Here is an 18593-nt window from a genome sequence, read left to right on the forward strand (position 1 = left end):
CTTTATGCCAGAGTCCCACAAGACAGCAGAAAGCCAATACTAAGCCCACTATGTCCACAGGCATTCTGCAAAGCAAAACAATCCACTGAAGTACATCTAAACCATGGCAACAACACGAACGCAGATAGAGACGTCTCCATCAACTTTCAATGCCGAAAGGTCAACGCCTTCAAAAAATATGAAGCATCAGATGATTGTTTTACCATATTTCCCTGAAGCAACCATTTACCTTCAGTTACAGGCAGGACCCCTACGAGAGTTCAAATGAAGCAATATGATTGGTTGTGCATGCTCTTTGCAGGCATTAGTGGCATACGAGTGGGTGAAACGCATTTTCTCCCGGGACTAAGTAAAAATAGTCAGGATGGAGATGTCTCTATAGCAACAAGCTATTCAGCCAACATAACACCTGAACGAAAATGCCAGGGGCATTAGGAGGCACTCTTTCCTCTTGTCTAAAAAAATATCTGAATTCCCCAGAGCAGTAACTGGGGACATTGCCCTGTGTAAAGCGCCGTATTTTGGATGGGATGTTAAACGGATGTCCTGACTCTCTGTGGTCACTAAAGATCTTATGGCACTTATCGTAAGAGTAGGGGTGTTAACCCCAGTGTCCTGGCTAAATTCCCAATCTGGCCCTCAAGGCCACCTAATCATCTCCATTTTCCAATTGGCTCATTCATCCCCAATCCTCTCTCCTGTAACTATTCCCCAAGTTGTTGCTGTCAAATGAGAATGTGTACTCAGTCAACTCACCTGGTAAATAAGGGTAAAAAATGACAAATATAACACCCTCCCAAAAACAGACAGCCCCTCTTAATATTGTTAATGAGTTTGTGTGAAAATAAATAGCAGACACAGAGAGAGAGAGAGAGAGAGAGGGAGAGAGAGAGGAATTGTATCAAACATATATCAAACGAATGGAATGGTTTCCATGTGTTTGTCATTCCATTCACTCTATTCCAGGCATTACTATGAGCCAACCTCCCCTCACCAGCTCCTGTGAATTCAATTACACAGCAGAAGATAATGGACTGACGAAAAACATAAAATCTGCTGCCATGTCACTGACTTGTCGCTAGTGAAAAACCTCAAATCTGCTGCCATGTCCCTGACTTGTCGCCTGGTGAAAATCCTAAAATCTGCTGCCATGTCCCTGACTTGTCGCCTGGTGAAAAACCTAAAATCTGCGGCCATGTCCCTGACTTGTCGCCTGGTGAAAAACCTAAAATCTGCTGCCATGTCCCTGACTTGTCGCCTGGTGAAAAACCTCAAATCTGCTGCCATGTCCCTAACTTGTCGCCTGGTGAAAAACTTCAAATCTGCTGCCTTGTGAACTGGCCGCCAATACCCATAAGTGTCCTGATACTGTGAAATACATTACCGTGTGCACTTAAGAGGCACATGACAAAAATCCCATGAAAGACAAAATAAATGTATAGTAACAGCTGGCTGATACATTAGAGGAGAGTAGAGAGATTCTTCTTTCTGGACCTTCAAGGCAACCTGTTCCAGGCTCTGGCCAGTCCAGCCTTGAAAGAACAGAAAGCCCTTACTCCAAGAGCAGCTCTTTTCAGTCACATACAATCCAACTTTGTATTCTTCTTTGAAGCTGTATAGGATTTGTGGCATATTTCCCAAGACATCGATGACCACTGTCTGTTACCGTGAAGGACTGATCTATCATTCTAAATCCTTTTCAGCTCACAGACTGCAGCTATAGATTTATCCAAGAAAGAACATACTATAGACATCAAAATTCTTATGACTCCCCATTACATTGCTTCAATCATTTTGAAGCACTACTTCTATTACCATAACCACTGAATGAAAAGGCAGGAAGCTAAGCCAAAGCCAGTGCCGACAGTGTGCATTCATCCTTGAGTTGATTCATCGAAAAACACAGTCAACAAACTAAATGATAATGCAGTTATCTACCTTTGACAGTAATTCATTGTTTAATTCATATTTTAATGTATCTTAGAAAAACACAGTAATGGTGTTTGTGTAACTCTCTGCAGAGACAGCCACTAGCGCAGAGCGAATGCTCATTACAGGTGTACCTGTACACACAAAAAAGTAGAGTTCTTCAAGGGTTCTTTAGGAAGGGTGATGGTTCTATATAGAACCATACTGATCCAAATAACCCATTTAGCTCTCCAATGGTTCTTTGCAGTTCAAAAAATGGTTGTTTGCTCTTTGACTGATAATTAAAATGTAGGGACGGCGGCTCATTAGAATATTTTGGGACTGGGTTTGCTCACAGCTCTTTTGTGCAACCGTGAGTGAGAGTGTCATTCCAGTTCATCTAGACGGTTGTGTTATGCCATTAAATGTCAAATTTGACTATGGCCAGCATCAGTATATTGTGTACAACTCACTCATGTAAGCTCTTGTCCCAATTGAGACTTGATTTTGATTTGGTAAAGTTGTCAGTTGTCTCCTCAGGGACCCCCAGCTGTTCTAGAGCTAGCACACCTGATTCAATGTGTTACTAAACACAATAATACAACCTATGGAATATTAGAACCATTGTTTTCAGGGTTTAGTCAGAATGAGCCGCCGTCCCATTCTGTTAGTGAATGGAACACGTTTTGGTGCTATCTGGAACCTTTTTTTGAAGGTTCTACAAATATAAAGAACCATTTCCTAAGGTTATATAAAGAACCATTAAAAAAGGTTCTATATAGCACCAAAAAAAAGGGTTCCGCTATGGTTACAACCCTTTTGGGGGCTATATAGAATCCTTTTTTATGGTTCTTTATTGAACCTTTATGGATGATTTTTCACATGGCTGAAGACAGTCATCTGTGTAAACTGTTGAACGGACACTGGCGTGTAATTAGAGCACAAACAAATAAGCTAGCGAACGTCCTTGGCTGCTATTATAGCCATGTTAGAAACACCAAACTTTGGGAGCTTGGGAAAACGACTATGCTGCTAATTTATAATACATGCACACACCAGAACAGACGTGTCACTGTTCAAAAATCCAGAGCAAATTCTATCCCTTATGCATTGATTCAGTATGCTCCTAGCCAAAGATGTACTTTTAAGGAGCCTACCTTCAGAAAGTTATTAAACCCAGAAGCACAACATCGCGAGACCTCTGGGAATGCTTGCGAAATAGAACAAACAGACCAGGCCAGGGTTAAAGTAGTCAATGAGAGAAGTGACAAAATCCTTCCTTAGTTGTTCATTTTATGGAAATCTAAGAGCACAACGTAGATTTGAGCCAATGTCTTAAGCCGTTGAACATGTTATTACTCCAACCTCGTGAAAGTGACAAACTGACACGTCTTCATTTTTTGTCAAAAACAACTTTATAGCGAAGGAGGGCCTTTGATTTGACGGCCTGTACATGCGTAGTTCGGCGTGAGCTGACCCTTAGACCCGATGACGTCTCGACGCATGATCATAGCTAGCTAACGTCACCATGACATTGCCGACAAGTGTGATATGGGATTTCTATTGGAGAAGCAGTTTAAGCCCATCTTCACATCTGTCTTTGCTACCATTACTCCTTAAGATCCAAGGATCTTGTTATTTTCAGAGATACACTAGCTCTGGCAGCCAAAACAGCCAAATACTCCATCTAAACGCAAATTGATTCTCAACTGCAATATGGTTCGAGAAACATAAAGCCTCGTAATTTCATGTCACATCAAAATTATTTCACAAATGCAAAATATACACTTATTGTATACTGTTTTAACTGGCTTTATCACAGTATTTTTCAGTGACAACACGTTTCTGGCGGCCTCCGTTACACACAGGTGTTCGGAGCATGTTAGATAGCTAATTAGCACAGGTGGTCCCTCTGTCGTTCGTCTGTCTTCTGTAAACAAACGCTGTGACATGGAGGTATGGCCGTGCGGGAACACTAATCCTAACTCTATAAAGATGTCTATCAATTTAACCGTTTTGTTTTTTGAAAATAATCTATTGCTGATATGAAAGATAAGGTCCTTAGCTTCTAAAACCGAGTGTCGGGGCTCTTAACATCATAATGATCATTGCTTGCTTGTGTAACCTGTGCGCAGTCAAAAGAAAACGTCATGCTTGCTAACTTGGTAAGGTATGTGATAAAATGAAACTGTTTTCAACACAACTGTTTTAGACATTTTGTTTTTACCAAGCAAGAGAAATAAACGTTCAATCAGTACTGAGTGAATGAACAACACAAACATTTTTGGAAGGAACGCTTGCTGTCATCACCAGACTGTCCATTTCAACGGTGTCAAGTTGATGTATCTATTACAGGGTTCATAGCATAACAGTTAGCGTCGTCACCGCCGTGGGATATGAAGATCCTAGGTTCCCCTACCAAAGGGGATATTTTGACCATTCTCTTTCGCGTATAGTTTTTGACACTCCCCTGGCTTTTCCGACACACACACACACAGACGTGAACATGGTGTGTGCTTATGTAAATGTATTAGGTGTCTCTTAAAAGAGCCTTTGGGTACGTTGGGCGTCGTTGAGTGGCAAGGGACAGGGAGTGTGACATGTACTAGTACTAGTGTACGCTTCTTGCTACTATGGAGGAGAGAACAGGGCCCGGTTTCCCGATAGCAATGGATTTTTAGCCTTATGAGTGTTTTAACATTGCATCTTTCCTACAACGGCCGAAGATGTAACACGAGTTCCCCAAAAACACCAAGCAGAGAGAACGGTTGCCAAGTGCGTTGTTGGAGCAAGTGTCGACACTGATAGGATCGAAAGAAAGGAAACGCTGCTCTCGGATCATCTTTCTCCATTCAAATATTTCCTTAACATTAGAATGATTTCACAATACTGATGACGGATCAGCTCCTGGAGAGATATTAATACCTATGGCTGCAAATATTGAGGCGGCTTATTCTAATGTTACCCAATAAAAATGCACTAAATCCCAGATTTGGCACATCACTGCGCACGTTAGGCTACACATCATGAAATATGTTGAGACAAATGACAGACAGTAGCCTACAAGGAGTAAAACAGAGCTCAATTCATTGGACATGAAATGTATTTCAATAGGATTGAGATAGGCCTATAGCTTACTGTTTATATACATGCTCTTTCCATAACATAGACTGACCAGGTGAATGCAAGTGAAAGCTATGATCCCTTATTGATGTCACTTGTTAAATCCACTTCAATCAGTCTAGATGAAGGGAAGGATTTTAAAGCCTTGAGACAATTGAGTCATGGATTGTTTATGTGTGCCATTCAGAGGGTAAATGGGCAAGACAAAATATTTAAGTGCCTTTGAACAGGGTATGGTAGTAGGTGCCAAGCGCACCGGTTTGATTGTGTCAAGAACTGCAACGCTGCTGGGTTTTTCACACTCAACAGTTTCCCATGTGTAACAAGAATGATCCACCCCCCCATTGGCCGTCCAAACAACTTGACATAGCTGTGGGAAGCATTGGAGTCAACATGGAGTCAAAAGTGTACATGTTTCGTACACTCAGTGTATTTTAACGCAGTCATCTCGGTTTTCATTTGAAGCATCTTTTTATACATTGCTTGTTTGTATCAATTGCAAAGACATTGAAAACGTTGGATTTGTAGTCAACCTTGTTCTGAAGTTATCGTGGTCAGAGAGAGCTGGATAAACCATGTGATTCTATGTTTAGCAGAGATATTCTGTGAATAAAATGACGCAGGAGGCCAGAAAAGCTTCTACCGAAGCTGTTCTACGAGAGGTCTGAGGCAGCCGTTAGATTAAAACAATTTTCAAGTGCAACTTTAATAACTATGGTGTTGGGAAACAGCTCTGAGATTTAAAGATGCTACTACGAAGGTTATAACGATTAACTTAGCTTTGGGCCTAGCTCTCAAACTCTGCTCCCATCTGCTTTCATAGTTACAGTACCTTCAGAAAGTATTCACAGCCCTTGACTTTTTTCCACATTTTGCTGTGTTACATCCTGAATTTAAAGGGGATTTAATTCAGATTTTTTTGTGGATTGACATATTTAGACATTTTTACTAATTAATCAAATATTAAAAGCTGAAATGTCTTCAGTCAATAAGTTTTCAAACCCTTTGTTACGGCAAGCCTTAAGTTCAGGAGCCTTTTATTCTCTATGTTGGTTCGGTCAGAGTGTGACTAGGATGGGTTATCTAGGTTGTTTTATGTTTATGTTGGCCTGGTATGGTTCCCAATCAGAGGCAGCTGTTTATCGTTGTCTCTGATTGGGGATCATATATAGGCAGCCATTTCCCCCCTGGGTTTTTGTGGGATCTTGTTTTGAGTCAGTGCATGTGGCACCTCAGTACTGCACAGTCGTTGTTGGTTTCTTTTCCCCCCTTTTTTTAAGTTTCACAAAATAAAAGATGTGGAACTCAGAGCACACTAGATGGTCCGTTTATTCTACAGACGATCGTGACAAAGTCACAAGATGCATGGACTCCGTGTGTGCAATAGTGTTTACCATAATTTTTAAATGACTACCTCATCTCTACCCAACCCGTACAATTATCGGTAAAGTCCCTCAGTTGAGCAGTGAATTTCAACCACAAAGGCCAGGGAAGTTTACTAATGCCTCAAAGGGCACCTATTGGTAGATGGGTAAAAGACATTGAATATCCCATTGAGCATGATGAAGTTATTAATTGCTTTGGATGGTGTATCAATACACCCAGTCACTACAAAGATACAGGCGTCCTTCCTAACTCAGTTGCCGGAGAGGAAGGAAACCGCTCAGAGATTTCACCAAGATGCCAATGGTGACTTTTTAAACAGTTACAGAGTTTAATGGCTATGGTAGGAGAAAACTGAGGATGGATCAACAACTTTGTAGTTACTCCACAATTCTAACCTAAGCGACAGAGTGAAAAGAAGGAAGCCTATACAGAATAAAAGTATTCAAAAACATGCATACTGTCTGTAACAAGGCACTAAAGTAACACTGCAAAAAATGTGGGAAAGCAATTAACTTTTTGTCCTGAATACAATGTGTTATGTTTGGGGCAAATCCAATACATTACATAGTACCACTCTCTATATTTTCAAGCTTAGTGGTGGCTGCATCATGTTATGGGTATGCTTGCTGGGGAGTTTTTCAGGAAAAAAGAAACATAACGTAGCTAAGCACAGCAAAATCCCATAGGAAAACCTGGTTCAGTCTGCCTTCCACCAGACACTGTGAGATGAATTGTCCTTTCAGCAGGACAGTGAATGTTCCTGAGTGGCCAAGTTACAGTTTTGACTTAAATCTGCTTGAAAATCTATGGCAAGACTCGAAAATGGTGGTCTAGCAATGATCAACAACCAATTTGACAGAGCTTGAAGAATTCTGAAAAGAATAATGGGAATATGTTGCACAAACCAGGTGTGGAAAGCTCTTAGAGACTTACCCAGAAAAAAACTCACAGCTGTAATCGCTGCCAAAGGTGATGATAACATGTATTGGCTCAGGGAGTTGAATACTTATGTAATGTTAGTGTTTAATTTTTCATACATTTTGACAAATGTTTGAATTTTTCTTCCATTTTGAAATTACAGAGTACTTTGTGTAGATCGTTGACAAAGAAAAATGACAATGAAATCCATTTTAATCCCACTCTGTAACACAACAACATGGGGTGTGAATACTTTAAGGCACTGTCATTTATCAATGTAGGAATTAATGTGTGGTCTTTAGCTGGACAGCTGTGTACAGCATTACTAAGAAAATGTATAGCTTAAGGATTTAGGGCACCTATCCAATGTCAGATTTGTAAATATGTATTCTTAAAAGTGTTTTGTACTTGTATAATGACTTTGTATGTTACAGGTGTTTCTCAGCAGTTTCTAATTCGTCACATTGTTTGTTAACAAAATTGCTATGGTCGAGCTACAGGGTTATGCAGGGTTTTTCATTCAAGCCCAGTGCTACCACACCTGATTCTCCGACGCAACGCGGAGTGCCTGGATACAGCCCTTAGCCATGGTATATTGGCCATATATCACAAACCCCACAAGGTGCCTTATTGCTATTATAAACTGGTTACCAACACAATTAGAGCTGTTAAAATAAATGTTTTGTCGTACCAGTGGTATACGCTCTGATACACCACGGCTGTCAGCCAATCAGCATTCAGGGCTCGAACCACCCAGTTTACAATGTTGTATAATCACCTTCCGGTGTAAAAACGATGTAAATTAAAAACTAAAAACTAAGTGAGAAGTAGGCCTTAGTCTGAAGCTGAAAAATAAAGAAAATTCACTTCAGCACCACAATGTGTACACCACCCACATTCTACCAAGGTTTTCCAGCACACAGCTTTGACCTACTACAGTAACTATGTTGGTCTATTGTACTTCCAACAATGTTTGCTTAGAATTCAAACCGACAAAACGTAGTTTTTTGTTATTCATATTGTTATAATTTCATAGGTTTTATTATTGTGTTTACTAATAAGTAGTTATGTTACCTTTGATACCGGAGCTCCAGGGCATGTGTCGAAATCGCTAAGCAGTTTACTTCGAAGCAGTGTGCCGATGCCTGTATCACTTTATCGGGAGGCACGTGATCAATGACGTCCAAAGCTTTGTTTTGTCGAACAACCACCTGATTGGTTTGGTAGAAGACAAAAAGGCTACTCTGCGCACGTGCCACAGCGTGTGGGACGTCATCTATAATAATTTGGCTGTTCTAAATTATTTTGACCAGCAGGTGTCAATAGTGTACACTGTGTTGATCAAAGCCTCCATTAATGAAGCTATTTTCAACACAATTGGCTGGAATGCCTCAATGCTTCAGGAAACTTTGTTTCCCCATCACTACTAACAAGTTGAATCAGGTGTGCTAACTCTGGAACTGTTGGAGGTCCCTGAGGGGGGAATTGAGAACTAATGACTTAGACAACAATTGACACAAGGTCATTTTATTTAGCTTTTCCAAGGCCATACATGATTCTTTCACAAAACACCGTCACAGGACACAGTCATATATAACTTTTAATGGCATAACACAACAGATTAGATCAACTTCAATGACACTCTCACTCACGGTTGCACAAAAAAAATGTGCGCAAACCCCGCGCCGAAATATTCAAACACCCCGCCGCCCCTACATTTTAATTGCCACTCAACGAGGAAACAACACTTTTAACTGTAAAAAGCCATTGAAGGGCTTAAAGGCTTTCTTTGGGTCAGTATGGTTCCACATAGAACCATAACCCTTCCGAAAGAACCCTTGAGGAACCCTACTTTTTGGGGATGTAGACTGACTCATTAACCTATTAACACAATGAAATCATATTTACTTTCGAAAGCACGAACAATGTATGAAAACATTGAAATAATAATTCTAGAATAATAATCTGGGTGATGATTGTGTGAGTCCGTGCATGTGGGTGGGTTGTGTGGTTACACAGACCTAAATTGATATGTGGGAGTGTTTGAGTGGGTGTATTTGCTATGCTCTAAGCCTTCCCTGAAAACTATATTGGGATATATGAAAACAATTTAAATGGATGCTGTGCATGAAATAGCCAAATCAGATATTTATTCAGCAACAGCTGCTACTCTTACCATTATATTAAGGAACTATATGGCCATGATAAGATAATGCTTTCGGTCATGTTTACATACCAATCTGACTTTACATATGTCAAAAGACATTTTGTTAAAAGAATTTGCCCAACAGGAATTCCAGGTACGCATTCATTATTCAATGATTCATCACAGTGAAAAGGTAGAAAGAGTATTTCCTCAGGATATAGATGCTATTCTGTGTGTGTGCTCAAGTTCTCTCTCTTTGTACTTGACAAAAGCAGGAAAGTAACCATCGAAAGCACAGAAAATGATTCAGAGGCTGTCTTCAGTATCTGGGAGGGAGACTTAAACAAATTGTCTACTGTGTTCACCTGGAAGGACTTTATAAAATAGGGAATTATCTGTCTGATTCCATGTTGGCTGGATATAATTAAAATTGACTCAAACAAAGCTCAGAGAATGATCATTTGTTCTTTACACATTATCCACCTCAGCTCAACTCACTGCTGTTGAAAGGCCAGTCATTCTGATTTACTAAGCTTTGATAAGGATAAGTATTTTTGTATTTTATTATCTTCTGAAAATAACAGGTGCAAATGCTTAGTAAATCAGGTTGAGGGAGTATATGGCTGATTATGGACAGTTATGCCCAAGCTTATAATTGGACTCAACTATGGTGTTCAGTGCATGGGCAACCCACTGCCTCACTTATACTGGTCAAACTTACTCTTGACGGTGGCCGTCCTGGTGCAGTTGTAAAGGATGGCCAGCTCTCCAAACACCTTCCCAGGTCCCATGGTGCACAGCTTCATGCTCTCCTTGGTCACCTCCACCTTCCCATCTGCAAGGAAAAAACGAAAGAGCAGAGCACACTCTTTAATTTCCCCCGCTGATATACGGCCCGTGAAAGTGAGCATGACAGGCTGTAAATGTGACCGTGCTGCTCAGCACCGCTGTTGCCCAGATTGGGGAGTCGTGGCTAATGCATTAGAATAAAAGTCTAAATTCATTACTTAACCGGCACATGAGCACCGGGTGTAGAGATTACAGTAGAATGGTATGCAGACTACAATAATGGGTTCAGAGGAGAAATAGAACACCAGCTGAAAGGAAAAACGAGGGAAAGGTATTAGCAAAACAGACATTCGTTTCAGATCACTACGAAGCAAATCGATGTGGGGATTGAAAGCATTGCTGGAATGTGAGGGACTAAATGTCGCTGAATGTCCAGCAGAGACCGGCAAGCTCCAAAATCCCCATCTCTGTAGTCTGATTCTGGCAAACTGGTGATTCACCAAGCAGCAACAGGTCACCGTTTACAGACTGGCACCAGATGAAAGGACTGGCATTCTCTAATCAGAACAGGCTGGCCATTCTCCTGGGCTAGGTTTCCCGACAGTGATTGAACTCAAGCCTACGAGTGTTTTAACGACGCATTGTTCTAGCTGCTTAAAGTGGAACATGCGTTTACAAAAACACCACGTAGAGAGAATGTTCGCTAAGTGTGTTGTTGGAGCATTCTGTCGATACTGAGAGGATGGCAAGAAGGCACTCCAGCTTTACCTATTTACATCCTTACATTAACATGAGATTAACTACACAATACTGACAAATGATCAGCTGCTAGAGAGATTATTATCACTTATGGCTGCAAATACTGAGGCGGCTTAGCCTATAAATCCCAGAGTTGGCACATCAATGCTCACATGTTGTACACATTGTGTTATCCTACAATTGGCTAAATAACTTAATTGATTTAACATGAAAGGGATTTCTATATGTTTTATATTTTGCATAATATAGCTATCTTATAATGCAGTCATCTCGGTAAAAAAAAAAAAAAGGTTGCTTTGCTTGTTTGTAACATTGCAAACTTTGTATTTGTATTCACCTACGAAGTTATTGGCGGTCACAGAGAGACAGATAAACGTTTTGATTCTGTATTGAGGGCCAAAAGTCATCTTACGACGCACTTAGCTGTTCTACGAGGGGTCTAAGGCAGTCGTTAGATTACGAGCGCTTTCAAGTGTAACGTCAGTAACCATGGTTTTGGGAAACAGCTCGGAGGGAGATTTAATGATGCTCATTCGATGGTTCTAACAATGAACTTAATCTTAAAATGCTTCTGGGAAACCGGTCCCTGGTCCATTCCCTGAGCAGCAGGGAGGATTAGATGTAAACCTCTGCCATACCTCCAACAGGACAATCAAGATTTAGATGCCTTAAGATAAATATTTCCTTACCTCTACCCTCTCTATCTCTAGTTTTTACACCTTCATTTTTCTTTTATGTGAATTTCATAAATCAGGGCTGCGTTGTGTTCCCTGAACATCATATGTTTGCCAAATAACTGGAGCATTTCCTCCCAAAAACACCTCTGGCCAGGGCAGAGACAAAAAGACAAAACCCCGTTGATCTGGTTTGACGGTACATGCGGTGTGGTTCACCGACTACAGCTGTGTGGAATTGATCCAAATGGTGACAGCACCAACAGCCTCTCTTCCATCTAAGGCTTCTGGAGGGGGAATTCTTCACTAGCACTGTTGGCAGCTCCTTTATCAGCTGGAAAATGAAATATGGACACATATCTACTCCCTTCAAACTGTTCCGTAAATTCACCCTAAAAAACAATGTGAAAATGTACCAAAAGAATATCCTGGGGTTTTAAATCAAATCAAATTGTATGTCACATGCCTGAATACAACAAGTGTAGACTTTACCGTTGATGGGTTCTGACTTATAAACTTGAAATATAATTTCATCAAGTCACTGAGGGAGAGAGGGGAATGCAGAACATTTACATTCTGTCAGAACATGTTACTGTTAGATATCAGGTATCCTACGGAAAGGAGAAGGTCCACAGTCTGGTACAAGTCAACAGGACAGCCACGAGTTGGGGAGGAGTAAGGAATTTGGGCCGAGGTCAGGTCAGATGAAGTGAGAAAGAACAGACTTCATCAAAGTCCTGTCTAGCAACAGATGTATTAGCTGTTCAGATGTTTAAGGAGGAGACTCAGCATAGGAGGAAGGTTTAAATACCAGTGCTTGTGTGAATATGTCTTTGTCTGTTCAGCTGTCTGACCCATTGGGTGAATAAATTTGGTTTGAGCTTTTCCTAGTTTTCCGTTAGATTCTAAATAAACAGAGTAAAAACTAACACAGTGAAATGCTTACTTACGAGCCCTTTCCCAAAAATGCAGTTAATAAGTAAGAAAATTAACAAATAGATAATAAGAAAATAGTAACACAATAAATTAACAATAACAAGGATATATACAGACTATACAAACACATACATATGCACAAGGAGTACCAGTACCGAGTCTGTGTACTGGGGTACGAGGTAGTTGGGGTGATTGAGGTAATATGTACATGTAGGTTTGGTTAGGTGATTGATTGATTGAGGTAATATGTACATGTAGGTTTGGTTAGGTGATGTATTGAGGTAATATGTACATGTAGGTAGAGGGTGAAAAGCAGACCGTCCGGGTAGCCGTTTAATTAACTGTTCAGCAGTCTTACGGCTTTGGGGTGGAAGCTGTTCAGAAGCCTTTTGGTCCCAGACTTGGCGCTCCGGTACCGCTTGTCGTGCGGTAGCAGAGAGAACAGACTGGGACTTGGGTGGCTGGAGTCTGTGACCATTTTTTTTAGGGCCTTCCTCTGACACAGCCTGGTATAGCGGTCCTGGATTGCAGGGAACTCGGCCCCAGAGATGTACTCGGCCCCAGTTGCTATACCGAGCGGTGAAAGCTGTAAAAAATAATAGTCTTCACACACAGAGTGAGTTATCTCGCTGTGTCCTCCCTCCTTCCTTCCTAACACGTTTATCCCTCCCTCCTTCCTTCCCAACACATCTATTAGATATCCATCATCGCCTGACAGCTTAATCTGTGATGTAGTGACAGCAAAATAAGGGAGAAAAGGGACGGAGAACACGGAGGACAATAGGATGCAGCGTTTATCTCAGAGTAACGTTATCTCAGAGTCACGTTATCTCAGAGTCAAGTCCATGGAGCATGGTACCAGGGTATCATGATGCTCTGTATCAGTCATCATTGTATTTCCTGGCTGAAAAGCATGCGATTAATTTACATCTCAGGGGAGGCTGTTTAATTGTTTAATATCCTGAAAGGCCCTGGCATTCATAAAATAAGAACAGACAATCTGCCTCTACTAGATAATAGCCAGACGGACCAGATTGGTCTTTTAATCAAACTGGTCTTCTGTCACTAAATTCTCCTAATAATACACCCTGATGAATTAATCACTGCTACACTAGAGGGGACAACTGGCATAATAACCTCATATGTATAGAAAGACGTATTTACATTGGGTTCAATAGGTGTTAGTTGTACAGTATTTCTTTAAAAGGAGCTTGTTGAGATCTGGCTCCCTTACGGAAAAAACACATGATCACATCCTGATAACATGTGACAATGTGAAGCAACATGTGATAACATAAAACTACACGTGACAACATGTGAGAACATGATCTTCTATGAAATTAATTTGAAATAAATGTGACAACATGGGGAAGCGAAATTTCGACATGTGATAACATAACCACATGTGAGCCCAGGTGCTAAATGTAATTTTTAATATTTTACTTTGAAAGGCATAATTGGCATTAACTCATTTTAAACAGTCACGGTCCCCTGCAGGTTTTGTCTCCTTCCGGTTTGTTCCAGGGACGTCCCCAAGGATTTTTTTAGGACGTGGTCCCCGGGAGGTATTTGTCTACTTCCGGTTTGTTCCAGGGACGTCCCCAAGGATTTTTTTAGGACGTGGTCCCCGGGAGGTATTTGTCTACTTCCGGTTTGTTCCAGGGACGTCCCCAAGGATTTTTTTAGGACGTGGTCCCCGGGAGGTATTTGTCTACTTCCGGTTTGTTCCAGGGACGTCCCCAAGGATTTTTTTAGGACGTGGTCCCCTGGAGGTATTTGTCTAGTTGTGGTGAAAATACTATACATCTACTACTAGTCACTGTATTTTCATAACTAAAGTAAGGTGTTAATGGGCAGTATGCTGATTCCTTCAGACTCACTTGGGATTTGAACTCATAACCTCTTGGGTCCCAGCTACTTGAAGTTCCTGCTGCACCACCAGGTTTGTGGACACAACAGAGATAGGTGAGAATATATTTCTGCACCTTACCTAATGCTGCAGTAAAAATTAAATAAACATTAACAAACAACCTGAAGGTATTATTTTTTATAAAATGACAGTATGCTGCTGTATTCAGATTTCAATTACTGTACAATCTTGTACTGTGACGACAAGTACTGGCAATAATGCATTTCTGCACTTTGCTAAAACCAAAATCAAGTAAATAATTGTCCAATTATCACCAACATCAAACTAGCAGTACTCAAGTACACTTGACGTAGAGTGCACATGAACTCTTTGGGGATTTGAACTTGCTACCTCTTGGTTTGGAGTGGATCACTGTTTCTGCAGTGCCACCAGGTTAATACTAATTGCTTTGACCATACAGTATATTAACACACTCATAAAATAAGGGTATGGTTAGGGTACACTAAAGTGGTGTTTGCTTGGGGTACAACAAGTTCAAAGGTACACATATGAACTCACATGGCTCAGTTCGGTACCTTGTAGACATAATGGGACATTTTTCTACCCAATATTTTCATCTAAAGTACAATCATCGCTGCTCTTTGATCGGTGGGGACAATGTACTGGTGGGGCACATTAGCATATTTGGGGGGCGTGGAAACGTATATGTGTATTTGCTCCAACTGTCAGTGGAGGTCATTTTAAGTGTTTGATGGTTATTCCTATGCAAATAAAGCACCTCACTTGACACTGTATGTTCAGAAAATTATTTTAAATAATGTGCCAGTAATAAGCAGCACTGTGAAGTAGTGCTGGGAAACCGAGGCTTTCTGAAGGCTTTGGAGCGTTCACAAAATTGTTTCATTATCAGTTCACAATGCTCATTAGTGGCATCTGCTGGTCAGCAATAAATAGCACTGTGTGATTATCAGATGTTTTTTTTTCTTTACTGTTTTCATCAAAACTCTGGTGGGCGGAAGGTTGTTGGCTTTAGTAGCTTAGAATCAGTTGGAATACCAGGTTCACATATTACATCATGCCTCCCTTTTTTGCCTTCAAGTTTACATTTTTTTTTACTGAATCTATGGCATTATTTAGGATGCTTAAGACAGAAGCTTATACTATACTAAATAAAACAAATGATTTGAACAGTGCAGAAAGTGTGGTTTCACATAAAAACTACTTTCAAAACATGTGTGCCTTCAACAGGATCTGATCTCATACCCTCACGTCCCCGACTCTACCTACTAAGCTACTCATCAGCTGAAACTGCATGTACAAGATCCCAACTACAGTGCCTTCGGTAAGTATTCAGACCCCTTGACGTTTTCCACATTTTGTTACATTACAGCCTTATTCTAAAATTGAGTAAATAGATTTTGTTCCTCATCAATCTACACACAATACCCCATAATGACAAAGCAGAAACAGGTTTTTATTTTTTTTTGCTAATTTATAAAAAATAAAGGTAATAATATCACATTTACATAAGTATTCAGACCCTTTACTAAGTAGTTTGTTGAAGCGCCTTTGGCAGCAATTACAGCCTCGAGTCTTCTTGGGTATGACGCTACAAGCTTGGCACACCTGTATTTGGGGAGTTTCTCCCATTCTTCTCTGCAGATCCTCTCAAGCTGTCAGGTTGGATGGAGAGCGTTGCTGTACAGCTATTTTCAGGTCTCTCCGGAGATTTTTGACCAGGTTGAAGTCTGGGCTCATCACTCCTGTGTTGTCTTGGCTGTGTGCTTAGGGTCGTTGTCCTGTTGGAAGGTGAACCTTCGCCCCAGTCGTAGTTCCTGAGTGCTCTGGAGCAAGTTTTCATCAAGGTTCTCTCTCTGTACTTGCTCTGTTCAGCTTTCCCTCAATCCTGACTCGTCTGACTCTGACCATGCTTCACTGTGCGAATGATGCCAGGTTTCCTCCAGACGTGATGCTTGGCATTCATGCCAAAGAGTTCAATCTTGGTTTAATCAGACCAGAGAATCTTGTTTCTCAAGGTCTAAGAGTCATGTAGGTGTCTTTTGGCAAACTCCAAGCAGGCTGTCATGTGCCTTTTACTGAGGAGTGGATTCCGTCTAGCCACCCTACCATAAAGGCCTGATTGGTGGAATGCTGCAGATATGGTTGTCCTTCTGGAAGGTTCTCCCATCTCCACAGAGGAACTCTAGAGCTATGTCAGAGTGACCAACTGGTTTTTGGTCATGTCCCTGACCAAGGCCCTTCTCCCCCGATTGCTAAGTTTGGCCGGGCAGCCAACTCTAGGAAGAGTCTTGGTGGCTCCAAACTTCTTCCATTTAAGAATGATGGAGGCCACTGTGTTCTTGGGGACCTTCATTGCTGCAGAAATATTTTGGTACCCTTCCCCAGATCTGTGACTCGACACAATCCTGTCTCGGGGCTCCATGGACAATTCCTTCGACCTCATGGCTTGGTTTTTTCTCTGACATGCACTGTCAACTGTGGGACCTTATAGAGACGGTTGTGTGCCTTTCAAAATAATGTCCAATCAATTGAATTTAGCACAGGTGGACTCCAATCAATTTGTAGAAACATCTCAAGGATGATCAATGGAAACAGGATGCACCTGAGCTCAATTTCAAGTCTCATAGCAAAGGCTCTGAATACTTATGTACAGTGGATCTTCCTGTAAAAGTTGTGTCATACTGCAGCACACCTTGCAGGCTGCTGCAGAATTCTATGGCACATTACTTAATTGTCAGCAACTGTTGCCATTAATGCCTGTTAGTCTTCAATATTGGCTGTACTACAGAATTTAAAACCTTTTTTGTAAGAACATAATATATGGGATTGATTTGAACATATTTAGCTTAATTAATTTGATTAATATTATGGTGTTTCTATTCCAAGAAAAACGAAACCCTCAGGCTTTCCGTTAGGAAAATATGGTGCCGTACAACGTGACTGGGTTGAGTCACTGACGTGATCTTCCTGTCTGGGTTGGCGCCCCCCCTTGGGTTGTGCCGTGGCGGAGATCTTTGTGGGCTATACTCGGCCTTGTCTCAGGATGGTAAGTTGGTGGTTGAAGGTATCCCTCTAGTGGTGTGGGGGCTGTGCTTTGGCAAAGTGGGTGGGGTTATATCCTGCCTGTTTGGCCCTGTCCGGGGGTATCATCGGATGGGGCCACAGTGTCTCCTGACCCCTCCTGTCTCAGCCTCCAGTATTTATGCTGCAGTAGTTTATGTGTCGGGGGGCTAGGATCCGTCTGTTAAATCTGGAGTACTTCTCCTGTCTTATCCGGTGTCCTGTGCGAATTTAAGTATGCTCTCTCAAATTCTCTCTTTCTTTCTCTCTCTCGGAGGACGTGAGCCCTAGGACCATGCCTCAGGACTACCTGATATGATGACTCCTTGCTGTCCCCAGTCCACCTGGCCGTGCTGCTGCTCCACTTTCAACTGTTCTGCCTGCGGCTATGGAACCCTGACCTGTTCACCGGACGTGCTACCTGTCCCAGACCTGCTGTTTTCAACTCTCTAGAGAGAGCAGGAGCGGTAGAGATACTCTTAATGATTGGCTATGAAAAGCCAACTGACATTTACTCCTGAGGTGCTGACTTGTTGCACCCTCGACAACTACTGTGATTATTATTATTTGACCATGCTGGTCATTTATGAACATTTGAACATCTTGGCCATGTTCTGTTATAATCTCCACCCGGCACAGCCAGAAGAGGACTGGCCACCCCTCATAGCCTGGTTCCTCTCTAGGTTTCTTCCTAGGTTTTGGTCTTTCTAGGGAGTTTTTCCTAGCCACCGTGCTTCTACACCTGCATTGCTTGCTGTTTGGGGTTTTAGGCTGGGTTTCTGTACAGCACTTTGAGATATCTGCTGATGTAAGAAGGGCTATATAAATACATTTGATTTGATTTGACAGTCGGGAGTAGGCTACAGTACTAAGAGCATAAGATTTCCGCACCATAATTGTAGTTTGACCAACACCGAAATGGAGATTCAGTGAAAATAAAAATCTCATTGATTTATCAAGACCAGTCCCCATGCTTGTCTCCGAGCAGCGCGAAACGGTGCTG

The 18593-nt window shown here is 41.5% G+C and overlaps 1 protein-coding gene and 1 long non-coding RNA gene across 2 annotated transcripts in view; one reads left to right on the top strand and one right to left on the bottom strand.

The window, feature by feature from the left end:
- The window catches only part of LOC120046129 (cGMP-dependent protein kinase 1), a 187120-nt gene that overhangs the window by 109171 nt on the left and 59356 nt on the right, over window positions 1–18593 (bottom strand). Inside the window, exon 3 of the mRNA XM_038991111.1 lies at window positions 10203–10316. Coding sequence (XP_038847039.1) covers window positions 10203–10316 — 114 coding nt within the window. The remainder of the gene's footprint in view (window positions 1–10202; window positions 10317–18593) is intronic.
- On the top strand, window positions 14437–17460 carry LOC120046131. The gene is made up of 3 exons (XR_005476778.1): window positions 14437–14604; window positions 15758–15851; window positions 17417–17460. It is a non-coding gene; the product is annotated as an uncharacterized LOC120046131 (long non-coding RNA).

The sequence above is a fragment of the Salvelinus namaycush genome, chromosome 4 (assembly GCF_016432855.1).
Source record: "Salvelinus namaycush isolate Seneca chromosome 4, SaNama_1.0, whole genome shotgun sequence".
NCBI lineage: Eukaryota > Metazoa > Chordata > Actinopteri > Salmoniformes > Salmonidae > Salvelinus > Salvelinus namaycush.